Genomic DNA, 28,000 nt, shown 5'->3' on the forward strand with positions numbered 1-28,000 from the left:
CCTCATTAAGACCCACCGAGATCAGATATCCTACTTTATCAGCCTGCCAGCCCACATTATGTTGTGATAACTGTTAGTTTTACCGTGATATCGTGTTGATTCGTGGCGCACTCATAACACGCAGGGCTGGTGTGACTTTTGCTGTTGGGACTCGGGTTTGAATCCAGCATGAACTTTTTTGTTATTTTCATGTCGATGGACACTGAATATTATGTAGTTTGAATAAAGGATTTATAATATTGTTTGCCGAGACCAACATTAATGACCCATCAGCATTTTAAAGTCTAATATCCCTGCAATGACATTTCTGCTGCTATCTTTGCAAAACGAGTTAACAGCATGTTATCTGGATGAGTGCTGCAGAATGCCGTTTTTATAAGGGATGTATATGTGTGTGTCTTTCATATTAAACATGATCGCTGGTAGATAGCCACAGAAGTCGTAACACAGTTTAATCTGGGTGGATCCCAGTTGACCCTGAGCGAATCACAGTTTACCTGAGAGGATCACAGTTTATCACAGCTGAAGACTTCTCCACGCTGCTTTCAAACTCTGAGTAAACAACGTATGCTTCACTGGGAGGCTGTCTGAAGGTGTACACATGTTTCAGATGGACTTGGTATCACATTAGAAACGATATTCAGTGATAAATCGGGCAACAATAGCTGGTTTTAAGGATGTATTCGAGCGGATCACAACTTAACACAGCTGAAGACTTCTCCACGCTGCTTTCAAACTGTGAGTAAACAACGTGTGCTTCACTTGGAGGCTGTCTGAAGGTGTACACAGGTCTCAGATGGACTTGGTATCACATTAAGAACGATATTCAGTAATTAGTCTGGCAACAATAGCTGGTTTAAATGATTTATTGGAGCTCGCAATGTTTGGAACAGACATCCCCATGTCAACTCGTTTTTCTTTTTGTAGTCCTCGCTGTTCGCGTCCGGATATCGCCATCGTAACCACAACCTCACACACTGGTACTGAATGTGCATCAAAGTGTTCCTATCCAGCCAAATATACCAAAAGCTTTATGTAAACGACAGAAGAAGCGATCGAAATGTGTATTTCAGTCGAAGGCCACGCCTCCACATCTGTCAACCAGTTGATCGGGGAACCAGTTAATCCGGAACACCGGCAGCTAGTGAAACATGCGCACACACCGACACATATATACACACTTATGTGTGTCACTAAGGAGGGTGATGCATTGATTTAGATTTAGAGTTTGCCCCGCCCATTATAGTAGAAGAGCCTTTTGTCCCCAAATGAAAGGGGATTTCAGATAATGTGAGCAGTGGCGTTTTTATACGTACTAAAGTGGTGGGGCACAAAAAACGTAGATGTCTATATATAAGCTTCTGCAGTGAGGTTCATGGCTGGTGAGGCACTGACTCTTCAGGTTTACAAATATTATATTTTGACGTAAATCAAAATATAATATTATTTTCAAAAGCTTTTTTAGTCTGATGCTTCGAATAATTTTAAACAGACAGTTCAACAAAAGGATACCCAAAATATGTAATTTTATCATTTAAATATTGAATTGTTCTCTCTTAGTAAGATCCCATTTTCAATACGTGGTCTTACCTTGACTTGAAGATTAAGTCCGTTTGCCTATCCTTCTGGACAAACATCTCTATTACTTTTTTGTAAAAGTCCTCCTCCTCCTTATCTTCTTGTAGTTTCAAAAGTCTCTCATAAATCGATAGATTTATGATTCGAAAATGATAAAAGTAGGGTAGACATGTGGATATTATCCGGCTGAACAAAACGTGCATTTATCGAACAGGTACGTTTCCCACAGATCTTATTTGGAGCTATTTTCTAAAATTCTATGGAGAAATCTCATTGCTTTTTTGTAGAGGGAAACAATACGCAGCTTACTTCCGGGTTTTAGGACGCGTCACTGCAGCTCTCTCAGAGGTTTCTCAATACTCTAATTTCCCCTCCTCGACTCCTATCCTCGAGACTTAGTGCCGCCCACAGGAGATGCGAGCGGAGGACTGAGGAGTCGAGGAGTTGAGGAGGGGAAATTAGAGTATTGAGAAACCTCTCAGGTCTCCTCTTCACACACCACACTTTTCGCAGAGATGACGTATGGTGGGGATGGCAGCTCAGTGTCATTATTTGTTTGCCACACACATTAAATACTCTGAGCATGCGCAGTGTAGTTTTTATAGTCACCGTTCAGACGGTGAGAGGGAGGGGCATGATCGGGTTTTGTCCCACATGGTTCTAAACAGCTCAATAGGCACACACTGTAGACACTAATTAGAAGAACACAGACTAAAACAGCAATGTACAGACGAATCAGATGATTAAACATGATCTTAAAATATATTTTATATATATATTTTTGTTGTTGTAATCATTATTTGTAATACTTTCTGCTGACACTAGGTGGGGCTGTGCCCACCTGCCCCTAATGACCAGTCGCCACAATGTATCAGTAGTTCAATGCAGAAAAAGGAGACATATCATTGTATTTGCTGAATGTGTGCACAAGTATAGCCACAACGAGACTTTCAACTACTTAGGTTGTGATTAATACTTAACGCCCCGGACAAATTCTCCCTCAATAATATAATACATTAACCGTACTTTACCTAGAGGACGGCAGGATTGTAATTTCCCGTGTTCGGTGAATGCAACAGAGCCACCAGACCAGACCAATCAGAGAGTTGCATGGAAATAAACGTGCTTTATTGGCTGCCAGGTACGTACCTCTCCTCTGTGACAGTGTTTAAACTTTAAACTGTCAGCCGCGGACGCTGAATTTCTGAAGAAGATGGACATTAGAATTGTTTTTAATAAAACAGACGGCAATTCTCAAGTGGTGGCTCACACAAAAACCCCAGAGCCACCACCTGAGCCAGGTGAACAAGGTATGTAAATGTCAGTAAACTTACAAGTTATGCAAACATGTAAGCAAAGCATAAATTATAGCTACGTTGACGTTACTTTGAATCGCGCGGGTAAGCTAAACCGTTAGCAAGTAGCTATAGCTAGCGAGATATATTAAATAAACACTTTGTCATACAATCTAAATGTTGTGTTTTTTAGCGTTACCTGGTGATTTCAAAGAAAGCTCTCTGGGAAATGTTGACTTACTGTCAGTGTTCGACATGAAGCTAGAAGCTACCTTACAGTACACCAGGGGTCCCCAAACTTTTTCCTGTGAGGGCCACATAACTCTTCCCTTCTCTGATGGGGGCCGGGTCAGTTTGTAACAGAAAAAGTGTGCATGGGTGTCTAAACGTAAACATTTATTGTTTTCTAGATAGCCACACATAACCAAATATTAATAACCCTTTCCGGGATCTTCACAGAAAAAAAGTCAGGAAATAAATAATAACACTATTAATGAAATAAATAACACTATTTATGAAATAAATAATAACCAAATAACCCTCTCTGGGTTCTTCACAGAAAAAAAGTCCATTGAAAATTACTGTAACTTTCTGTTGTGCCGTGCACGATCTTAACAGGTAAAAGTTTAGCTTAGTTGTCAGAGCAGAATCTCTCAAAATAAACGTGGATTTACGTAAAAAAAACAATTTTTTCGGGGTTCGGGTGTTTTGTTTGATTTTAAACAAACAGTCTTGGCTTTCAGAATATGAAACTTTTATTTCCAATTTATTTATTTCTCACTCGCAATCTGCTCTTCCGCAGCGCCGGATTTGGGGGGGGGGGGGGGGGTGCTATAGTTTATGGGCGCTGTACGCAATATAGGCGTAGTTCTGTTAGTATAAAATAATAAGATATTTTGTTGATCCAAAATCGGGAAATTGTGTTCTTATGAAATAAAAAATATAATATTTTTTTAATTTCTAACTTTTTTTTTTTTTTTTTCAATTTGTGGCGCCCCCCATAGTTGATGCGCCCTTAGCATTCGCCTATACTGCCTATGCCAAGGGCCGGCCCTGTATACACACACACTCGCGAGCTTCCCCTCCAAACGAAAATATCTTCCCTCGGTAGTATTTTGATCATTTGCTCCGCTAATAATCAATCAGATCGATGGATTCCAGAGAAGAGACAACTTTGAAGGCCTTTTTCTCAAAATGATGACTCAGTGACAGTCATTATATAATGTGACATATTTCGCTTAATATTTGAAGTACAAAAACAATCCTGATATCATTAGAAAGCTAGGAATATCCTCTTTCCAACAGTGTATACAACTCAAAAGGTGTCTTCGGGTCAATGCGACTGATTTCGATAGAGCAGGTCACAACATTTTGACAGGGGCTAGTCTAGGATTCGCGTGGCCAGACTGAAAAAATAAAAATCATAATGCGTCTCTGGTATTGTTCAAGGGGCCGGGCCAGATGTGGAGGCGGGCCTTAGTTTGGGGACCACTGCAGTACACAGTTGATCCTGAGTCCTGTCAGTTAAAGTGTTTCATAGTTAGCTTAGCTAAGCACTGAAATATATGGATGTTATGTGACGGTATTTCTGAGGAAAAGTCAGCTGAAATGGTGGCATAGTTGCCACTGCGTGTCACAGCATGTTTGAACATATTTTCAGCAGTAAATGTGGCTGTTTGGCCACTGACGTTGCCATAACAACACCTGAATTTAAATGTACAACCTCTTTTTGTGACAGATTTTTGCATGAAATTATAATTCTTCTGATTGATATTTCCTATTGACAGCTAATTTCTATGTGAACAATACATTATTAGATGGACAGCCAGCTAACAACAAGTTTTTTATACATATATTTCAGATCAAAGCTAATCCAGTGGGGCTCCTGAAAGGGGGCAAGGGACACTATGCTCCCAAATATTAAGCCTTGACCCCCATCTTAAAATTGATATGATCACAAAATGATCTGCATTGTCGGAGGCCTTTTTTCCTCATTATCATGTCAAATTGTACAGCTTTCCTTAGTTTTGAATGCAGAAAGATGACTATATTAGAGTATTAAGTGAAAATGACCATATTAGAGTATTAAGTGAATATATTAAGTGAATTACTCAAACTGCATTGGTATAGGAATGATTCTGTCCTATTGGCAGACAACTACTCTAAACAGTGATATCTACAAGAGGTTTCCAATGTAAATTTAACTATTTTCAATTGGTTAGTATTACATTCTGTGACAGTGTGGTGACACTCATTTTAATGAAGACAAATTTGTGTATCTTGAAATTCATTTATTTGACAGAGCTGGAAACTGATTGACTTACATACTTGTTTGTGTTTACCTACACAGTCATCACAGATGAGCCAAACAGAGGATGAAGAAAGGAGAACAGGAGAAAGGGACACACAAGAAGGAGATACAACAGACAAGAACGACAATGGAGACAACAATGAACAGGAACACCAGAACAGACAAGAGTCAATGGGTAACATGACTGATTTAGGGACTGCAGATACAGGGCCAAGGCAAGGGAGACACCACTGCTTTCCATCCAGCATGTTTGGCCAGCAAAAGAGATCATTTCAACCGCAAACAGCAAGTGATGAGGGATTATTATTTCCTCCTTCCATCCCTTTTTTCTGTTTAATCTGATTACTAACAACTTCTAATAATTTGACATAGTTTATGATTTAATTGGAAAATGAACTGTTTTTAAATAATAAACCTGTTTCTGATTCTTTGATTTTATTTTTTACATATGGGTGTTGAGAGATGTATCCATATCTCTTAATGTTGCTCTCAAACTGCACAAGATTGATGCTTTTAACTTCAACATTTAAAAAAAATCTTCCTGGGAGACCCCAGAGGAGGTGAGTTCCCCCCAAAATAGCACTTTATCTCTGCTTATGTAACTCCGGTGTAGTGTCCCCTCGGCAACAGATCACTCAGAACATATTTTTCACCAAAAAAACATGTTGCTGTGACTGTGAGCATTAAACAATTAACATTAAACTAAACAAACGCAACAGTACGTTATTGTCCTTATAAAATAAAAACATACATTTTGTCCACCGAGATAATACAGGCACCTTACCCTCAAGAGATCCTCACGTGCTCTGAGAATCTCCCACAATCCATTGCCGTAACAAAGCTAATGCAGGCACACGTTTGTGACACCAGATGGCGCAATTGTGTACATGTGCGTGTGGGGAGTCTTGCAGTAGAAAATTCGACTATTGCGCCGCCACTGTGGGCTAAGCCCCGAATGTTTCCAGGTCCAGGCGACGCCCCTGATATTCGCCCCCCCTACTTTGGGAACCACTGCTTTGATTCATCAATGGTTATAATCAAAACATATCATTCTTAAATGGACCAATCGGCAGAATGAGTACTTTTTTATTTTGATGCCAATATTTAGACTCATATATATGAATCCTCCATACAACCCATAGTATTAGTGTAAAAACTAGGCTCTAGTTTTAGGGAGGGTTCCTCTGCATTGGCATACCCAGGGGCGCCGTAAGGGGGTGAAAAGTTAGGACGATTCTAAGGGCCCGTGACTGACAGGGGCCCCAAAATGTTTAGAACATTAAGAAAAAAAATGTAAGTAACCTTTAATCAATCCTCAATAATTAACATTAATAGAACGTTATATTGATAAATTACTCACTAAACTTACGATTAATTTAACTTATTTTCTTCCAAAAGTTAATTACCCAAAGCCTCTGTACACCCCCTTCTATTTACATGTAATGGTTTGGTCCTGCCTCCAAACGCGGTGCAGCACCGGCACTTGCAGAGAGTGAAAGCATGTGAGGAGGCGGGATGCTAGTACTTAGCCTACATACGTGTGTTGTACCATGTCTCAACGACCAACAAAGTCAGGCTCTAAGAAAAGAGAGAGGGACTAAAGGGCGACAGTATGTCACCCAGTTTTTCACAAGAAAAGGTGGGTGTGGTCCATGAGTGGTGGAAATTAGTCCGTTAGCTAATGTTTTTTTGTTTACTAAGCTGACATTAAGTACTGTTAATATCTTTACAGAAAATTCAGAGGTCTTTCATTTCACTGCTCTTTTAGCTGACATTTAAAGGTATGGTACTGTAGGTAATTCACTTCAGATACACTTTTTGTTATATTCCATGGAATGCTCAGTCTTAACATCCCGATAGCATTGAATATCTTAAGTGCTTTAACAACAAATACGTACAAAGATGTCATCTGTGGAAGCTGGGCCCCTGGGCATACCATTCAAAGTATGAGGACCACCAGTGAGAGCAGTTTAACCATGTATTTCTTCACATGCAGACCGATGATGGGGGTGATTTTAAGGCTAAAACACAAAATAGAAATCAGGAAAGGCCACAACGCTCTGGTACAACAAATCAAACATTGCTTTTGCAGGATAAGGATAAGCCACCAATAAACATAATCACAACTTACTCAAAATATGTATCAATGTTCAGCATGTGAAGAGAGCAATGGGGATGAGCCAGCTGCTGCAGACATGGGAGAGTCTGAGCGCTGCTGATTACAGGCCTTAAATTGCATCAGGTGTGGCCTGGTCAATCCGGTATCACGGCAAGATGTGAACATGTGACGATTTACCATGCTGGGAGACGTGCCATGTATTGTTTCGTGTTTTAAAATGTATTTAATGACTTGTAATTCGTTTTTCTTGATGACGTATTTTCTGTTTTATCAAATAAAATGAATGTTGCAACATCAAATGTTTTAAAGTTGTGATTCAAGACCATCATTCAAAAAAAAAAGTTTGTGGAAAATATTAAAAGAAAACGACCGGGGCCCTTTCTCATTTCTCTAACTCCCCTCCTCGACTCCTATCCTTGACACTTAACTTAAATGTTACATTTTTTTAACTGCTTTATTATGACTTTTCTGTCATCGTTATCAACATACTATACTACACCTTGTTTCTACGCACTAAACCGTGCCTTATTTCCATATAAAATACGATGTTTTCTCCGACATTGGTTAGGGTTATGACTTTTTTGTAATTTTTTTCAACATGCTATATTATGACTTTTCGGTCATTTTTAACAAAATAAAATACCACGCCTGGTATCCACACACTATGCCGTGCCTTATTATGGCATCAAATAATTGTTTCGATTATTTTTGTTGCATTTTTTTTTTAAATCGATATACATTCGACATATATCGACTATGTCGTTTCAAATGTTTCGAAATGCTATATTATGACTTTTCTGTCATCGTTATCGACATACTATACTACGCCTTGTTCTATGCACTAAACCGTGCCTTATTTCCACATAAAATACGATGTTTTCATGGGTTAGGGTTAGCTATACTGACTTCATGGTGTCTTTTTCTTCTTTTCTTCCCACAGAGTGAAGAGACGATGTGTTTTAAGTTTCTTAAAACACATTTGTCTCCATCGAACCCAAGACTTAGCTTACCTGAGCAGTGTTGTATCTCTGACTGTTTGCACTATGACTTGTTTTTTTCTTTTTGTGACAAAATATAGCAAACACCAACAATAGCTCAGAGTATGTCCTACAATTGCACCACGAACACCTTTTATGTAAAAAAAATTATTTCTAAAAAAAACTCATTTTTATATGAGGGGGAGGACCCTTATCCAAAAAGATATATGTTTAAACTATCCTCCCCTGGCTATAACTAAGCTTACAGTTCCAGTTTTGTAATAATTACATCCATGCTATGCACTTATTTAATTTCTCTATTTTTGACCTAGTTAATAACTCCATTTTGACCTATTTTCTTTTCTTATTTTGCTCACACACACACACACACACACTGTACAAGAGTTTGGCAGTGGGAATCGAACCTCGACACGGGTGCCGAGGAACAAACCCTTGCGCCAACCACACAAGTACGAGACGAGCCGTGCTCTTTGTGTATTTACACACGGCATCTATTGCACGTCTGTCCGTCCCGGGATCCCTCCTCTGTTGCTCTCCCTGAGGTTTCTCCCATTCTTTCCCTTTAAACTGTGGGTTTTCTCCGGAAGTTTTTCCTTGTACGATGTGAGGGTCTAAGGATAGAGGGTGTCGTTTTTCTCATACTGATATTCTGATCAATCTGTGTTATTGTATTTGCTGTAAAGTGTCTCTACTGTAGGCTATTTGTATTATATGTACAGCACTTTGGCTCGACCAAAAATCGTTTATAAATGTGCTATATAAATAAAACTTGATTTGATATTTGTCTTCTTCATTTTAGGTTGTTGGATTCTCCTCAGAAGACTTGAACTCACAACCTGAAGTCATCTCTCTGAGCCATCTGACCAGACAGGGTATGGAAAGGTTTTTCGTAGTGCTAAGTAGTAAAATCCTCTTTTCCCCATATAAAGGGGGGACCCTTATGTAAACACATTTGTTCAGGACATATCTAACTTTTTCAAAAATATAAATTAGAAAAGAGACATTGCATTTGTATTGTGTTATATTATTATAACACTGAGCAGTGTTGTATCTCTCTGAGCTATAATATAAGGCGGACCCTTATCTAAAAAAAACCAACTATTTTTATATAATAGTATGTCAACAACTTTAGAAAAAAACATTATTTTTCCTCCTATATATTGATGAAATTAATAACATTGTATGACCAAAAAAGTAATATAGTAATGCTGAAATATATGTGGACAAATGTCACGGAAAAAACCATATGTCAAAAAAGTAATTCTTTACCCAATGCTAAAACTATTACAAACCTCTGCTGGCACCCCCAGGACTGTTTGGGAATAGCAGGCAAACCTCAGTTAAGAAGAACAAATGAACAGCCTTTCCCTTAAATGGCTGATAAAACTCCACCCACTCTCACATATTCAAACATAAGGTCAAAAAATGAAAGAAAACCCACATGCGTTTCTTAAGGCTTAACTACTTACCAAACAGCAAAGGAGATCGATGCTTGATATAAAGTGTGGCGTTCCCGTGAAATCTATAAATATATCTAAAGACAATTAGGCTGTGATATTATCCTGTGGCGATCACAGTTGCAATGACGACGCCTCCCACCATCATGCCGATGATGGCGCCCTTGTTGGAGCCAACGTCCTCTGCGAAGAAGACCTGCCCTCTGAAGGGCAGAGGACCGTTTACACACTTTTACTTGTATTACCAAATGTTACTCTCCTGTGCATGCTCAACTTAACCATGCCTCAGCTGTAAAGGATTTGGTGGAACAAATGACAAAAAACACCAGACAAGCCAGTGTTTGGTAACCTTCAAAGGCAGCTTAATTAACAACCAGTAAACCTATGTTCAATCCAATATCTTTTTATTAAATACAACATATTTGTGACATGTAGAAGGTACACAACATGGACAGCATTCACTTGGCCACTTCATCGTACATGGGGTCTGGAAAGCAAAGCAAGAAGAAAAAATCATGAGCGATAGTTGGTCGAGATTATTGAAATACTTAAAATTAAATTATTGTAAGCACTAAAAGCATCACCTATGTTATGTCATTGAAGATAAAAGGAGACAAAAACAGTCTTACCTGTGAATTTTAATTCAGGGAACTTGTCGAGGTCCCCTCCGCCATAAAGCCTCTGCAGTTTGAAAATCTCATCGGACACGTTCTTATCGTAGGAGGCATCTCCGTCCACAACCCCACCAGACGCCCTGGAAGAGGCAAATCACATTATGTTCACAAGATGAGCGTGATCAACGGCGATGACTGGGGGAGATGCCATTTAAAGGAGGACTGAAATTAAATTGCATGTTGAGAAGGACAAATATGCTTGTGTCTGATCAGTGAAATCTAATACTGGATAAAGTATGGCTGTAGGTCATGTGGGTGTAGGTCATGGGGCTGTGTACAATCGACTTACCGGCTCTTGGTTTTGTAGGACCGGATCTTGTCCAGGAACAGTTTCTGGATTGGGTCGAGGTCCTTGGCCCGGTTGAAGACCACAGCAGAGAGGCCGATGTTCCTGCGCAGCGTCAGGTTCACGGAGGAGCGCAGCATGGAGGACAGCTGGAACAATCTGTGAAGTGCCATCTGAGAGAACAAACAGCCTCGGGTTAAATCTGTATCTGGATGTGATTCAGTCTGTTTCATATTAGTAGGAATTGCATAGCCTGAAATTACATTATGGAGAAACGTACAACTCAAAAAGGACTTGAAACTATATCCTGGTTAAAATGTTGACATGCTTTATTAAAGGATTGTATTCAACTTTACAGAAATGGTCATCTACTGAACTTATGATGGAATGTAACATGGAAGTGTCTCTGTGTACAATTTTGAGGTACTTTTACTATAATTGAGTATTTCAATTTAAGGCTTCTTAAACTATTTCTACGGTGTGGTATAAGTACTTATACTCGGGTAAATAATGAGTACATTCTTCCAATATAGCTATAGCTAAGTAGCGCTAGCATGATATAATCTAATTTAGCATCCATTAGCTTATGTTGTACACATCGGAGGTTCTGGTGAATGAGGCTGATAGCTACACAGTTAACAGCTGTGACTTGTTAAACACTTGCTTACATAAGTATTGTCACAACGACGTCGAGCAGCATTGGTTTATCATTGACTTATTGCGAACTAATGCCAACATGCTAAAATAGCGTTAGCTTAGGGGACTTTCAAACCGTGTCCTCTCTCGTTTATTGTGTTGCAGCAAGTCCCGCTAACATTATACTCTCCAATTAAACAAACAGACATTAATCAGCATGTAGAGTCACGACATATAGCGTAAGAGTAAAAGGTTAATAGTGTATATCAAGAAGCAGCACTCACCTTGGATTTGACACTAGAGTAGTATATCCGAATGTGGTAGACCGCGGTGGATTGTGGGAGGTCGTGTGGCGCTCGAGGACGTCAGAAAGGCGCCTTGTTTGCGCAGCACTGCGCATATTTAGGTGACCTCAAATGACACCAAATTTATTTAAAAAATAGTTTATTTAGAGGTTAAATTATTAAATTATGTCATCAGCTGTAGCTGTTTGCCTTGTGATAATTAATAATTAATTTGTGTCATGATGCCCTCCGATATGTCCTTCAGCCGGAAATACTGAATAATAAGTCAATAGAATAAAATAGATCACATAGTTGGCTGAACTCCTTTAAAATATGTTATTTTAAATGGCACTCAGAGGACTGGGAAAATAAATAATCATAGCTTTAAATGTTGTATTACATTGCAATGGATTATTGTGCAATATTGTGTGTGTTCCTATAAAATAAACTCCTGTCAACAATGCAACAACTGATCTCTGAAGGCAATACGGCAGTTTTCACATGATATACAGTGACCTTATTTTCATGTTGCATTTCATTCAATAAAGGTTTATCTTATCTTAAATGCAATAAAAACCTCGGACACAGTATCTGTATGTACATTCAAAACTTTATTATGGAATACAGTGTAGAAAGCGTTTTCCCAGTAGATGCAAATGGCCTGCACAATATTACACTATGGAAAACAAAACCAATATAATATAACCCCACAGAGAAGGAAAAAAAAAACAATAGAAAGAAAATCCTGCTTCCTCGTCTACTCTACTGCCCTCTGCTGGGCGTCTCATGAGCACACTGTGAAAACCAAAGGACCCACCCCACTGCAGCCTTCATAAAAACCCACCATCTCCTCACTGTGTTTCTTTCAATGTAATGTTAACATGGGGACAAACCTTTAGTATGACTGTATGGAGATGAACGGGAGATTGTTTTATTCCCTGACTCGCTGTAATCTCTCTCAATGCCCATCATATGTATACAGGCGACAGTGAGGAGTGGATGGTAAAGCATGCCTGAAGGAAAGGGAAGGGGAAGGGAGGGAGGAAGGAGAGGAGTGAAAATCCATTATATATATATACAGGCCTGGCTATTCAACCGTAACTGCAAGTCATTCCCTCTCTTCCTCACCTCCTCTCAGCTCTCCACTTATTCTATCAGCAAGAATCATTACAAAATAAAAGACGGTGTTGGCTTACAACTGGACGAAACACCAGACTGAAAATGACAAAACACACGTAATCCCATAACCCATCCCCCATGCCGGATACCTCCCGTTTATTTTTCAATTTCCCGTCCCTGTCACCTTCACACCCACAACATGCCCCTTTCCACACAAACAACATAACATGAATTCAACAAAAAATGATGCATAAGGATCAATATATCTCCGTGGAAACGCAAACAGAGATGAAGCGTCGGGAACAAAGAAAAAAAGACAAGAAAAACACACTTAAATCCCAAAATCACAGATCTCTTTTTAAATGTGTATTTTCCATGATATCAAAGCAGAGCCCGTTCATCTAGATTTATATATATTTTTCATCGTTTGAAGTCACGTGATCACGAGAAGATACTAAATGTACAATCTTGCTAGAATGACAATCTATATGTGAGAAATGATCTCAGGAGAGAGCAGCGTTAAGATCTGTGTGTGTTTTTTTCCGAATCCTGTTGTCATGCACTACATAGGAACAGCTAAGACTTCAGTAACATTACACGCAATTTAAAAAAAGGACTTTACATATTATTATTTTTTAATCCTCTGTTTTCTTCAATCTTTTTTGAAAAACAAAACTGGAAACGAAAAGAGAAAAATAAAAAAACAGCTCATTCAGAATACATAATTACTACCGTCGTCATCAGCATACTCATTAATATCAGCGTCTCCGTGTGACTTAACACAGCCCAGCTGTCGTGAAAATGAAAAGAAGGTGGAGGGAGGAGGGAGGAGATGGGGGGGGGGGGGGTACTCCAGTGTAGACTGTAGAGTAAGTGCAGTGGTGAGGGGCTTCATTTAGAAAAATATCTTTGATTTAAGCCTATATTTTATTATGTATAATCAGTAAAAAGAATATGAGACAACTAATGATGTGGCTCATTTTTCTAAATGAAGCCCAGGGTCAGCGTGCGTCTTAAATCCCACTGATCAGAGGTCAGATTCTCCACACCTCAGACACTGAAAAACCCAACAACACACCAACCCTGAATCAGTGGGGAGAGAAAGCGCTCCTTTCCCCAACGGGTGGGTTTGTTTCTCTGCACTGGGCGGGCCTTCTTTTATACCATACATCAGCAGGCCAAGGCGGAGCTACATAAAAACACGGGGCTTTAATTAAAAAGGCGTCTCGCTCCGACAACGTAAACGAACGCGGTCCCGCCCAGGAGGGAACGCAAGGAACCCCTGGCTACAGTCGCTCCGTTTGATCGTCGTAACTGACTATTTCAGTCACAATGACCTGCCTTATTTGGAGACATAGGGGAGGAAGGAGAGAGGGGAGGGGAGGTGTTTGATGTGTGGGACGAGATGTGTGTGTGTGTGTTAAATATGTGTGACATTCTCCTCAGTTCTGCATCTGCTCGAAGAACTTGTAGGTCGGGTTCTCGTAGCCGTTCTGCTGCATCTTGGACAGGTGGCGCTCCTCGGGGGTGACGGCTGCGTCCACCTGGAAGGGAGCCAAAAGAGGGGGGGAAGGGTGGTTAGACATATACACACACACATTGGAAATCTACATTTTAAGAGCATTTTAATGCTTTCCTGAAAGTGTTTTTGTATAGTAATTGGCAAAAATAGAGTAACAAAGCTGCAACAGCTACAGTATTCTTAAATTGAACAGATGATAATATATATAAATAATTATACATTTAGAAGGTGTGTACAGTATCAAGACCTTTTTTCAGACTCTATATACATCATACGTACATCTACACATGATGCATAGATTTGATGCAGAGAAGCCAGCCCCACACACACACACACACACACACACACACACACACACACACACACACACACACACACACACACACACACACACACACACACACACACACACACACACACACACACACACACACACACACACACACACACACACACACACACACACACACACACACACACACACACACACACACACACACACACACACACACACACACACACACACACACACACACACACACACACACACACACACACACACACCACACACACACACACACACACACACACACACACACACACACACACACACACCCACAGGTCAGCTGTTTCTCACCTCGATGACTCCGTGGTGGATGGAGGTGTATTGCTTCTTCCTCAGCATCACCAGGGTGATGACGATCACAGTTGCAATGACGACGCCTCCCACCATCAGGCCGATGATGGCGCCCTTGTTGGAGCCAACGTCCTCTGCGAAGAAGACCTGCGGAGGGTGAAGGGCAGAGGGTCTGTCAGGTGATGGAACTTTGGGCTTTAGGACCATTCACAAAATACTATAAAACACACCACAAAAGGGGCCACCCAAACGCATAATAGGGCCCCTTGAATATGACTGCAGGAGAATAACATCCAGAGTTGCAGCTCATTTATTTTTGTTTTCATCAATGCAAATTATATCGCACTGCATTCTGTGAGAGTTTACACTTCCAAAAATGTACCTGTTTTCCAAAATAGTGTCATTACCGAATCAAATGTAGCTTTAAAATAATAAAATAATTTTTTTCTGCCGTTGACTTGCAAGTCCTTGATATACAGAAAGCAGAGCACAACGCAGTATGACTCAGCTCCAACACAATACTTAGAGGAGGGATACAACAATGAAATGCTTTAGTGCAGAAACAAAAGTAATGGAAGCAAAAGGCGTCTTCTGACCAGCGGGGATAATGGGACAAACAACACAGAAATTAAGATAATAACAAAAACCCATCTCAACCCTGAGTGGAGCGGAGACTGGTGAACTTGAAGTGAAGATGTTTTGTGATTTTTTTTTATATTCATCAGAAATCAGACCTCGACCGTTGTTCCATTTTAGAATGATTTAAAGGCCTTTTCTACTGATCATAATTCCATTGTTGAGGTCTACTAGAATAGATTGACATTGTTCAATTTTCCAAACTCACATTGGTTTCTCATACAGCATCTCTGTATGTATGTGTATTCACTCTCTGTCCTACACGCCTTGTTGGAGCTCCTGCCCCCCCCCCCCACCTCCCTATGTGTGTTTATGTGTTACAATGGCGTTTGTTAGCAACCAGAAAATGACACCAGTAATGACAAACAGATGAGAATGCTGCGTGGGGTCTGGGTGCCGTGTTGGCGGGACGTTGCGGGGCTCGCTGCTCCGCCCTTTGAGACTCGAGGAGCCGACAGTGTGAGCTGGATTACTGGTGTCGTTTCCTGGTTGCGGCGAAACTCAGCCTGAGCACACACACACGTGAGTGTGTGGCGAACTGTGAGTGGAGATCCACGCAGCTGCGGCTGAGAAAAGATACGGCTGAGTGAGTGTGTGTGTGTGTGTGAGGAGCTCCACGGATTGGTCCATTTGGATCGTCGTTACGTCACTTGGTTCCAGGAAGAAACAAATGGAAATAGAGAAATGTCCAACGAGGCATTCTGCGGCAGCATACACAGGTATTCTCTGTGTTAGAGTTGTACTCGCTACAGGGTGTACTTTGTGACTCTGCAGACCGTTTACATGCATTAAAACCTTCATAACACACAAGGGGACGGGTAATAACTGGAAAAGCATGACATGGGACCTTTAGATAAAATATAAATACAATTAAATATATTATATGAAAAAGTAAGATGAATAAAATGATAAATAAATCAAGACATTTGTTAAACATAAAAAGTAAGAATAAAAAGGTAAAATAGGATATATAAACATAGGAAATGTAAGTAAAGTATCCATTTGATATTCATTGCCATGAGCCGGACAAAATAAATACATTAAATACAAACAATAAATAAATCCTGCAGTACACTGATCGGGGGGTTACGGAGAATATTAAATTAGGAGTCGACTCAGGGAGGATGCTTTATACGCTGGCTGCTTTTTGTCAATGCAGGAAATGTGATACGTTATAAAATGTAGGGATTAAGAGATTAAAGCCTGGAGGTGAGGGGAATCAGGTGCACGGCTTTGGATTTGGGGATGAATTGGGGTTTATTTTTTGTGTGCTGGTATTACCACATTGGATGGGATTAATGAATAGATATTGTTTTAGAAAAATACCTGCATATAAAAACTTGGCATTGTCACGGCTGTCTCCATAGACTCCATGGTGACAACCTTGAGTTTACCATAGATGGAGACCTGTGTGTGTGCGTGCGTGTGTTCTTATGGAAAAGAGAGGGCAGAGTGCAAGCTTGCATGTGTCAGTAAACGCATCACGTATGTTTACATGCTTGTGTGTTTTTCCATGATTATTCATGAGTCTCAATATATGAATGGATATCGAATGAGAGCAGAGCTGTGACATGTCTCCATGCTTTAATGTTCAAAAAGCTCTTTATTTTTCTCATACTGCCTGTGCTGCAGCACCTCTTTTCACCCTCTGTCTGAAACCAGAGCCTGGTCTTATTGGTTAGCTGGCCGGCTCTGTTGTGATCAGTGACCCGCTTGGAGATGTCCCACCCCTTAGCCTATCCCACCTCTGTGTCACGGTGTGTGTATTTACCAGTTTCTGGTGGTGGACTTCGTATTCGGTGCTCTGTCTGTCCTCCGTCTCCATCCTCAGCTCGGGCATCGCCTCCATCTTCATTCCAGTCACTGCGAAGGGAAGGAAGGTAATATTACACACACACACACACACACACACACACACACACACACACACACACACACACACACACACACACACACACACACACACACACACACACACACACACACACACACACACACACACACACACACACACACACACCACACACACACACACACACACACACACACACACACACACACACACACACACACACACACACACACACACGAGCTATGTCTGCACGAACCTGGTCGTGTGGGAATGCCTCGGTCAAAATTGGGGCGAGAGTCCACTGGCTCAACTAGAAAGAGATTGAGGAAAGAAATAATTTTGACATTATTTTCAAGCACAAAAAAGCATATGAAGCCAAGAGTGGATTCCATGTTGCTTTACAGCATTTAGGGGTCATTTCTGTATGCACCCTGGTTCTCTGTGTTGGGCTGGTTGAAGCTCTCAGGGTGGATGAAGCCCACCCCCCCCAGGTTCAGCGAGTCCTCCTGGGGCAGCAGCTCGGTCCGACCGTCTCCCAGCTCCTGGTCCGGCATCAGGGCGTCGTTGCCGTAACTCACCCTCACGTCCGTCTGCATGTTGGCCAGCTGCTGGGCCATCTCCGCCAGCTCCCTCTGCAGGAGCTCTGCAGGGGGGCGAGGGAGGGAGGGAGGGAGGGAGGGAGGGAGGAGAGAGGACATAAGTGAAACAAAGGAGGAAGAGGAGACGTCAATTATCAAATTATTATATTAGCAAACTTCTCGCATCTTGTTGTCTTCAGTAAGTCACAGCATTAAAAAGCTCTCTGTGATGATTGAAGAATATAAATGCAATATAATTGTATATATTCAAATGTTATATAATATATGAAAACGCTATAATATATAAACACATCTGCAATATAATTGACTATGATAAAATGTATTTATAATTTGTTTGTTTAGACTTCTCTAGGATGACGTCACAGCAAAGAGCCTAGTTGAGCCTCTTAGCGACTTTTATTTGAACTTTAGTTGCTACAACGTCTTTAATAATTACGATTAAAAAAGCTGACGGGTGTTTGTATTAAAGCAACAAAGGGACAGACAGCGTCTTAAGAAATGTCATAGATCTTTTTCTTCTGCGTATGTTTGGTCCTGTGTTTTGCCGCGCAGCACAGACCGTGAGAATCTCCGAGACAGAGACACAGATGGCAGCGTGACGCACAAAACTCCAATAAACCCAAAACCCCACAGAAACCGGGGGAGAGGAGAGAGAGAGATTTATGGTCCCAGAAAACGGTGTTATTTGACCCTGAACAGAAGAATTAGGCACAAATCAACTAATCAACAAAACAATGTTGTTTTCAGTTGCTGGAATTCAGAGCGATGTAATCTCTTCGTGACATACAACACTATCAGAACAGAGTGTCTTCATTTCCTATCTCATGCGCAGTCACACTATGAACTCACAGCTTCTCTTTTCTTAACCAAACAGTTTTGATTCATGTACAATCTAAAAATGACTCACCAACTTGGTCCTGGATGTCGTCGGCCACCCCGGGCACCTTGTAGAGGAGATCCATAGACTGGTTCATACGCTCCTCACTGATGCGCAGGTGGGTCACTACCTGTTAACACACACATGCACATAAGTACAATACACACCATATTTAGCAAAGTGGCTGTTTAGAAGTATAATCACGCTGCTACCTGAGGTCTGATCTGCGCAGCCTTCTTGGGATCCACCATGCGGACGTGCTCATAGTGTTTGAGGGTGTGCTGCCGGTCCTTCTGCTCGGCACGAACGTACTTCTTCAGCAGGCTGAAGACGTGGCGAGGCTGCAGCAGAAGATGACAGGTGGTGAGGAGCAGAGGAAGGACGGGGGGGATTTATTTATGTACAGTCTGGATCGGGAAACAAATCATTGTGCCTGCAACCGAGGGGGCGCTAAAATGTGTAGAACACGATACAAAGCAGACGGAAACAATGTTTTCCACCCGTTGTGTTCCCCAGGGTTCATATACTTTTTCACCAATGATTTTCAATGACTTTTCCATGACCTTTACCTAATTTTCCATGACCAAAAAAATTACTCTTTCTCAGCGGTACCACTGAAAATTGTTTATTTTAACATGACACAGGAAAATAAGGTCTGCATATGAAACATGTTGTGCCTATAAAACAAATAAAATAGGCTTACTAGCTTCTCCACGCTAAAGCAACTAAAATCTCTCACCAGCAAAACACCTCGTCAGTTAAATGCCATTTTACGTTGCATTACTATACGATACAGTATTTATTATCATTATAGTATTACTATTTCGGCAATTAGATAAAATATAAATTATATTTGATGCAACTTTAGTTCAATTTCCATGACTTTTCCAAAACTTTGGGAAAAATATTGTTTTCCAAAACTTTTCCAGGGCCTGGAATTAGCATTTTGAATTTCCATGACTTTTCCAGGTTTTTAATGACCGTAAGAACCCTGGTTCTCCATATCAGAAGATCCGGTTGATTCTGATATAAACCAGACATTTTGGAAATGACAGGTTTGGAAATGACAGGACAACAGTGAGATCTGTAAGAGGACATTGTATCCAGTGTTCTGTCTGAGCGTACCCGGGGGGGGTCCTGCTGCAGCGCCGTCAGGTAGCTCTCCAGAGCCAGGCGGCGGCGGTCGTTGAGCAGAGCCTCCACCCGGGCCATGTGCGTCTCCACCAGCTGCTGCCGCTCGCTGGCTGCCTCCTGCTCCAGCGCCTCCACCTTCTCCTGGAAGCGCTGCACAAATTGCAACACATAGATAAAAAAGCACACCGCAAAATATCCTGTGGTTTTATGCATCCAGCATGTCCTTTTTTTACCTGGATGACGGCCTTCTTGTCAGCACGGGGGAGATTCTTAGCCTCCCTCTCGGCTTCCTCCCACTCTCTCATCACCTGAAATGTAGAAAAAGATCCTGGGTCAAATTTGAAAGAAATCCCAAGTTGAGGGTCTGGGGAGCCATTTCAACTTTAATCATCTCTCTCTGTAAAAAAGGATGTAAAAGTCTGGTGATTTTGAGCTTCAAATTAAAATAAGATTGAGGAAAAGGGGGGGTTTCTGCAGGATAATAAAGTTATTATTACCACATAAACCATTTCTGGTCCCTTTTTTGGCAAGATTCAAGCTGTAAAAAGACGATAGTGTCACCCTCAGTGTCACCCTCACTGACTCACAGGGTGTTTCTTTAATTAAACCCAGGCCTTTACCATAGAAAGAGTATGAAACCAACTGTGTGGAATCAGAGGATGTTGCGCCTGCAAAAAAACAAAAACTTTAAGGGGGTTGCAGTTGTTGTTTGTCATTGCTGGGGACAATGGGTTAATAAATCCAGCCGTCTTAATCTTTTACTCATTCATGTGTATGCATCAACTGCTGATGAGCTTTCAGTCTGCTAAATATCCTGTGCTTCCTTCCTTCCTTCCCTCCTATCCGTCCTACCTGCGACATCCTCTCGCGGTGTTTGGCCTCCAGGCTCTCTTTGGCCTTCTGGAAGTGGGCGTGTTCGTTTTCGTCCGCTGGCGTCTCCAGGTAGTGGTCCACGGCGTCGGGGGAGCTGGGCATGGCTGTGGGTACTGTGTGAAAAGGAAGTAAAGGGGTTAAAAGGATTTTCCACGAGGCGTCTTTTAATTGGTCGATCTTGCACACACTAAACACTTAAAGGCCCTTGTATGCTCATTTTCAGGGTGATATTAGTATTTTGTGCTTCTACTTTGACTGTCTCCTACTATTTTCACCCTCTGTCTGAAACCAGACTGCTCTGATTGGTTAGATCGGGTCTCCTGTGATTGGTCAACCGTTTAGAGAGCCCCCCCCCTCCCCCTTAGCCTATCAAGTACAATTGGGATTTTAGTGTTTTCAGGTCATTCACGTGGACAAAAACCAATATAACACACTGAACAAGCATAAAAGGCCTCTTGGGTTAAAAGGGTTAGTGAGAGGAAGAAACTAGGTAGTAGCTGGAAGCCAACCGCCTCCAAAAGCAAACAAGCGAATGCCTCAGATGACCGGTAGTCTTTTGTGTAGGAAACAAAACCCTTCCTCTTTTATATAAGTCTGCTCTCTGTGAAACACTGGCCGTTTCTCAATGTCGAGTAAAGCTGCTGCAGAGCCACTATTTCAAGTATACTACATCATTGAGTGGCGCCCAGCATTCGGCGCCACTCGATGACGTAGTATACTTGAAATAGTGGCTCTGCAGCAGCTTTACTCGACATTGAGAAACGGCCACTGACTCCCCTCTGCTTCAAGGCACAGACTGAAATTTTTTTTAAGTATTTATTGTCAAAGTATTTATTGTCAAAGCATTTAACGTATTCATTGCTATCGGATGTTAAGAGCATTCCATGGAATATAACAAAACCTGTTTCTGAAGTTAATTACCTAACCCACCTTTAACTGCAAATATGTCAAAAAGCGTACTTAAGTATTTCCTGTAGTGGAGCATTTAAAAAAACATATATTTGTACTTTTAAAAGTGGTTGGTGTATGAACCCATGTGTGATTGTGTGTGTATGAAGGTCATGTGAAATCAGTTATGTCTGAGAGCACATGACTGCACAGGATGAAAAGAAAACAGCAGAGATGTTTTTCACTTTGTCCTGAGCCGAGCAATCACAATTTCTCGCTTCATCAAGTTCCATCCTGCACACAGACGACTTAAAATTAGAAAATTAGAAATAATAAAAAAGGAAATATTGACAACAAAGATGGCGACATGTAAGCGTTTGTGTTTTGCAGTGGAGGAAATAAGATACTGCAGCACTTTCTCACTGCAAACTACCCTCCCTAGAAATCCCACACCAAAGCACACACACTCAGTACGGATACAATTAGATTAAAATACAGGGGGATGGAGAGAGCATGACACCATTTTGCTGCGGGGCAGATCATGCTCTTCCTGACAGACACACACACATTTCGAGCAAGGTCACTGAAATCAGCCAAACACTTAGAACACCTTCCACTACAAACTCACACACATACACACACACTCTTGGCGATGACAAAGGGCAGCTATTTGAAACCCAATCAGTTCCCTTTGTGACTGACGAGCTCAACAGGAAGTGGCGAGAAATACGCTTTATATTTAACCTTTCATTATTAGGAAAATCTAATAACTAAATATAGCAAGAAGGAGGGAAAACCATCAATCAATCAATGTTTCATTGTGGGTCTGAATATGCTCAAGGAAAGGCAGGTTTTCCAGCACATAAGAAGAAGCAGTGTGAGAATGAAGGGGGGTGCACACACGATCATATTTGAGGCTTTAAGAATCCAAAAGAGATTAGAGGAAAGTCTGTTTTGAGAGAAAACACACTTGTTTGTTTGACAGACAAAACACGGACGGCGAGGAAAAACTAAAGGTCAGCCAGGAAGGGAGTTAAAAGCGAGGGTTAGAGACACACCGGCTGCTAATGGAGACTTACTGACGCTGCTGCACACAGACAGGCAGTACTCCTCTGAGTCAAAGTTATTCCTGTTGCCTCCGCAGCCGCCGTAGATAAACTGAGCACAGCGGCCCTCCTGGGGGTCAAAGAACCAGCGGGGCAGCATGGCCCGGCACGGACCGGTCTCTGCATTGGACCAGCACACATCTTGGGAGGACACACACTTGTCATGATTCACACACACACCTCCACAGAGAAGTCTCTTTAGCTCAACAGTTATGCCCTTTACACTTTTGCTGATTGAAGCTGTGATTTCACCAGCTCTTATATAACAAGGCTTTGGTTTGAAGCCACACGGTTTTCATTTGTATTTTATAATTCATGTGCAATGTGTTTTTACATGCCGCTGTAACAAGTATATCCAATATGATCTAATCTAGCATGAAGAGAGCCAGCTATTTATGCATCTTGGAATTTAATTCAAGACCAATTTAACCGTAAATGAAGAAACAAAGCTGTTGTGACAGTAATGGGACGTAGCTAATGAAAGCTCTGAAAAAATAAATGAGCACAATAAGAAAAATGACAGAAGGAAATTAATTTGTGTTTAGCAAAGCATAAAAAAAACACGTGTTGTGTGCTTGTGTCACATTAATTCAAAGTGTGGGAACTGTGTGTATAACACACTACAGGAAAGGGAAAACACACAAAATGCATAATAGGGCCCCTTTAAGTCTCTTCAAGAAATGTAGATGTATTAAACGCAGATCATTTAGAACAGGCCTCCTCACACCCTGATAATGAAAAAGAAAAACTATTTATGGCTAGTCACAACATTTTTTATTTTTTTTAAATCGTACCTTTGACAACCTCCTCCACAGACTCGGTGGTGGTGGTAGTGGTGGTGGTCGTCATGGCAACGTTGGTGGTGGGCTCGTCGGCGTCATCTTCAAACGTGTCGAGCACGACGTCATCTCCCTCCTCCTCGTCCTCGTCTTCCTCCTCCTCCACTGCCTCTTCATCCTCCTCTCCGTCTCCATCCTGGTCGTTATCCAGCACGTCCTCTTCCTCATCCTCCTCCTCCTCATCCTCTGCTGCTGCTTCCTCGTTCTTTTCCGGGGCTACCTCCTCCTCGTCCTCGTCCTCCTGCACCACAGATGGCCTCGCTTCCTCTTGCTGCTCCACTGGCTCCGGCTCCCGCACCATACTGGGAGGAAAAGGGGGGGAGGGGGGGAAGATGAAGGTAAGGGAGGAAGGAGACATATGGAGAGGAAATTGGGAGGAAGGGGAGGTGACAGAGAAAGAGGGTTGAGGAAGAAATGAGGAAGGATGGATGTGAGGGAGGAAGGACAAAGACTTTAAATTACCTGCAGTTTGCTTCCAATTTATCCTCATGCTGGACACTCTGATCAACTGATGTGCTGCTGCCTTGCCCTCATTCATCTGTGTGAGTGTGTGTGAGTGTGTGTACCTGTTGTCAGAGTAATCAGTCTCCGCTCCACCCCACCAGACATCCGAATCATCAGCGTCCTTCTCGGCGCTGTCGGCGTCTCGCTCCGCCTCCGCCGGACAGCACACAAACTCGACTCCTCGGAAACGGTCGATACCGCATGGCAACAGCATCCCGTAGTCGTGGAGATTCATCGAGCGGTCTCCACAGGACTGCGCACACACAGGATGAGAAAGATGGATGAGTATCTGTCCCTGCTCGTTCGTTACAGTAATGGAAGTGTGTGCTCGTGTGTGCTCGTGTGTGTGTGTGTGTGTGTGTGTGTGTGTGTGTGTGTGTGTGTGTGTGCGCTCACCTCCTTGGCAACGGTGTGCCAGTGCAGGTGGCTCTCACACTGGTCCATGCGCTCCTGGTGCAGGAACTTGCACTTGTCAGGCACGAGCAGGGCGTCACTCACAAACTCTCCCACTGCAGGAAACACAGGGTCCATATTTATAATTCGTACAGAGCCACATTGAAACCAACTGGTCAAATAGTCTGTTGATACTAGTATTTTAAGATTGTGATTAATCATGTTTTTGTTCCCAGATTATTATCGATGACAGGACTCACCCAGGCAGCGGTAGGGCACCACGATGTGCATGTGACTGCGACAGTGCTTGCGGCCATTCTTGCACCAGTTCTGGATGCTGATTGGCTGGTTGGCCTCCACTACGTTGGTGATCTGCAGCTCTGGGTACACCTACACACACAGGGTATTATAATACATTATAGTGACATGATAAAGATAATTTTTTCCATGAACACACACACTTGACTCATTACTTTTGACCAATTTCTACTCTACTAATGTCTCAATCTGCCCCCTGTCTCCCTGCTTTTTACACAATAGTTGACATGTCATCACCCTGCTCAAATCCAGCACCCCTATTTTGTATCAAGACACCTCCTCTCCTGCTTCCTCTCCTGCTTCCTCTCCGAATGCACAGGAAAACAAGATGCTTCCATAACCTTGTCTCTCAGTCTAAATCCAATCTAACATTCAGTTTTGGGATGGAAAAGATAACTCATATGTTTATTTATATGTTTGATATTCAAGTTCAAAATGTTAAAATGATGAGTGTGGGTCCTGAGGCTGATTCAGTGAGCTTCTGTTGGTTATCTCTGGATTTCTTCATGGAAATCTCATTATGCATCACATCTGTTTATCAGACAACCCTCTCTATCACTTCCCGTGATAGCGTACACGGCTGGCCCAAAAAAAACGACAGAGGTTCACTGTGTTGTTTGGGTTTGTTCTACATCGTCTAATTAAATCAGAGTCACATGGCTTTAAGCAGCTTGCTTACTGAGAGTTTCTGCATCGTGTCAACCTGCCAAATTGGGGATTTTGGTGAATAAGAAACTAATCTGCCTGCAGACTGTAACCCACTCGTGATGGACTTCTGTGCTCTTACATTCTCTCAGACCAGCAGGAACAAATTCCTCCGTCTGTGCTCTGATATTCACATTATCTTGTGTTTTTGGCATCTTGGCGTGCAATTTATTGGTACCACCTACGTCTGAAAATTGTCCTCACTTGCACAAACACAGCTAAATCAAATAAGAAATCAGCTAGAAACGACAACATTAGATATTGCAATACAGTCTGATACAGACTTTCTTTCCTGCCTAAATTCTTAACCCGATTACAGACTGTTTAATTCTATAACCCTGAACAATTGTGTTTGCAAGAACACACACCACACACACACATCACTTCAGGGGACATTACATTGACTTACATGCATTTCCTGGAGACTTATCCTAACCCTTAAACCTAACCAAGTCCTCACCCTAAAATTTAATGATTCCCCTTATGGGGACCTCCAATTTGTCCCCATAAGGGTGGTGAGTCCCCACACGTGACTATGGTAAACAGATGGTAGGGGCCCCACAAGGAGAGGAAGGCGAGGACACACACACACAACACACCACACACACACACACCACACACACACACACACACACACAACACACACACACACACACACACACACACCACATCACACACACACACACACACACACACACACACACACACACACACACACACACCACACACACACACACACACACACACACACACACACACACACACACACACACACACACACACACCACACACACACACAACACACACACACACCACACACCACACACACACACACACACACACACACACACACACACACACACACACACACACACACACACACACACACACACACACACACCACACACACACACACACACACACACACACACACACACTACCTCCTGGCAGTACTGCAGGATGCCCTCCTTGGTAGCGATGCAGCTCTTGGTGCCCGAGGGGTCCGGCTCCCACTTGCCGCTCTGAACGTTGATGTGCATGTTGAGTTTTCCACAAAACATGACCACCTGGGGCTCTGCCAACAGACCCATAGAAACATCTGTAGGCACCTGGCGGGTGAGAGGAGACACAGACAGAGATGTAGTCAGATGTAACGCTTAATAACAAACAGGAGCATATTAGGGCCTGTTTGTGATGAGAGAATAACGGAAACAAGAAACCAAAGAAGATCAGCTAGAAAAGGAGTGGAGCAACCATTCATATCTTGTGTTGGATTTCCTATAATCAAACTCTTAACCGGGGCAGTTCTCAATGCTTCATATTTGTCGTCTGCTGTTTTGCAGAAAAACAATCAATATTTGTATAGGAATAAATGGCCTCAAACACAGCCTGGAGCAATCTGACACACACACACACACACACACACACACACACACACACACACACACCTACTCAACTGCCCTGTGCCACACCATTTATGGGAATAGTGTACATGCAGGCAGAATGCTGCTTATATAACCCCGTTGATTCATTTTGGGATGTTTCTCTCTGCACAGCACAGGAGCAGGTTGGCCGGAGGCAAGGGGCGCGCGTGTGTGTGTGGAAGATATTCTTTACTTAAGTTAAAGTAGAAATATTATAGTCTTCAAATTCTCCTTTAAAGACCTGCACTCCAAATGTTACTTTAGTAAACGTACAGAAGTATAATCAACATATCATACATAGTGTCCTGCATCTCTGTGTGTGTGTGTGCTGCAGCTCCCCGAGCAGAGGAGGTGAATGTCTGCATTGTACTGGCAAATGAGCTCGAAACAAAATGGGAGGGAATATGGGGGAGAGAAGAGAGGGAGACGGAGGGAGGGAGAAGAGGGACCGTTGCCATTGTGCACTCCTTAATCTTGTTAGTGGTTTTGAAGGCAGTGGCAGGCACTGTTTTGTGAGATGGATAGCATATTTCTTTACTGCAGACTTGATTCTCTCCCAACAGCCGGAGGCAAAAAGTCTCCTTCCAATGTGAGAGTAGCTGCATCCATCCGTTTGGACACATTTGCAGCTGGGAAATGTAAATCTTTGCATTGATTTAGCTCGCATGTGTCTATGAAAACAAGATATATTAGTATTTTAAAGCACGAGTGTTACATAGTGATGTCACTATGTTCCGGAAGACCGTTTACATGCACAAAAACCTATATACCACACTACAGGAAAGGTACAAAAGAAGCATTATATGGCCCCTTTAAATGAATAAGTTTGCGAGGTTGCATTAGAGAGATGTGTTGCGATGGAAGAAGTCACGATTTACTCTGTTCTACTTTATTGTTTGTCCCCTCTGTGTTTCAGATGATTAAACAAATTGCTTA

General features: G+C 42.0%; 2 protein-coding genes across 5 annotated transcripts in view; both read right to left on the reverse strand.

Moving 5' to 3' along the window:
- Positions 1 to 10,145: 10,145 nt before the first annotated feature.
- atp5pf (ATP synthase peripheral stalk subunit F6) lies at positions 10,146 to 11,752 on the reverse strand. The gene is made up of 4 exons (XM_034217091.1): positions 11,639 to 11,752; positions 10,722 to 10,891; positions 10,388 to 10,512; positions 10,146 to 10,245 (listed from the first exon to the last, which is right to left on the reverse strand). Exons 2-4 carry the CDS (start codon positions 10,889 to 10,891, stop codon positions 10,217 to 10,219), a joined length of 324 nt encoding a protein of 107 aa, XP_034072982.1. The 5' UTR covers positions 11,639 to 11,752; the 3' UTR covers positions 10,146 to 10,216.
- A 476-nt stretch (positions 11,753 to 12,228) lies between these two features.
- Positions 12,229 to 28,000, reverse strand: part of appa (amyloid beta (A4) precursor protein a) — a 28,060-nt gene continuing 12,288 nt past the window's right edge. Inside the window, exons 2-17 of one of the 4 annotated variants that reach the window (XM_034216991.1) lie at positions 26,582 to 26,749; positions 24,878 to 25,007; positions 24,621 to 24,733; positions 24,287 to 24,477; positions 23,676 to 24,022; positions 22,855 to 23,022; positions 20,867 to 21,000; positions 20,248 to 20,322; positions 20,006 to 20,155; positions 19,093 to 19,221; positions 18,911 to 19,010; positions 17,835 to 18,047; positions 17,661 to 17,714; positions 17,324 to 17,415; positions 14,917 to 15,063; positions 12,229 to 14,301 (exon numbers count right to left, since the gene is read on the reverse strand). In XM_034216991.1, coding sequence (XP_034072882.1) covers positions 14,200 to 14,301; positions 14,917 to 15,063; positions 17,324 to 17,415; positions 17,661 to 17,714; positions 17,835 to 18,047; positions 18,911 to 19,010; positions 19,093 to 19,221; positions 20,006 to 20,155; positions 20,248 to 20,322; positions 20,867 to 21,000; positions 22,855 to 23,022; positions 23,676 to 24,022; positions 24,287 to 24,477; positions 24,621 to 24,733; positions 24,878 to 25,007; positions 26,582 to 26,749 — 2,313 coding nt within the window. In that variant the 3' untranslated portion in view covers positions 12,229 to 14,199. Of the gene's footprint in view, positions 14,302 to 14,916; positions 15,064 to 17,323; positions 17,416 to 17,660; positions 17,715 to 17,834; positions 18,048 to 18,910; positions 19,011 to 19,092; positions 19,222 to 20,005; positions 20,165 to 20,247; positions 20,323 to 20,866; positions 21,001 to 22,854; positions 23,023 to 23,675; positions 24,023 to 24,286; positions 24,478 to 24,620; positions 24,734 to 24,877; positions 25,008 to 26,581; positions 26,750 to 28,000 lie in introns of all 4 variants that reach the window. The other 3 variants (XM_034216990.1, XM_034216993.1, XM_034216992.1) reach the window with 3 other exon arrangements.

The sequence above is a fragment of the Gymnodraco acuticeps genome, unplaced genomic scaffold (assembly GCF_902827175.1).
Source record: "Gymnodraco acuticeps unplaced genomic scaffold, fGymAcu1.1, whole genome shotgun sequence".
Taxonomy (NCBI): Eukaryota; Metazoa; Chordata; class Actinopteri; order Perciformes; family Bathydraconidae; genus Gymnodraco; species Gymnodraco acuticeps.

What these genes read in the sequence shown, in the direction of transcription:
- atp5pf (XM_034217091.1), bottom strand. Translation starts at nt 10,891, where the DNA reads ATGGCACTTCACAGATTGTTCCAGCTGTCCTCCATGCTGCGCTCCTCC. An exon ending in TCCTACAAAACCAAGAGCCG is followed by an intron (nt 10,513 to 10,721) that starts GTAAGTCGATTG and finishes TGCCTCTTCCAG; the next exon opens with GGCGTCTGGTGGGGTTGTGG. An exon ending in CCCTGAATTAAAATTCACAG is followed by an intron (nt 10,246 to 10,387) that starts GTAAGACTGTTT and finishes TTTGCTTTCCAG; the next exon opens with ACCCCATGTACGATGAAGTG.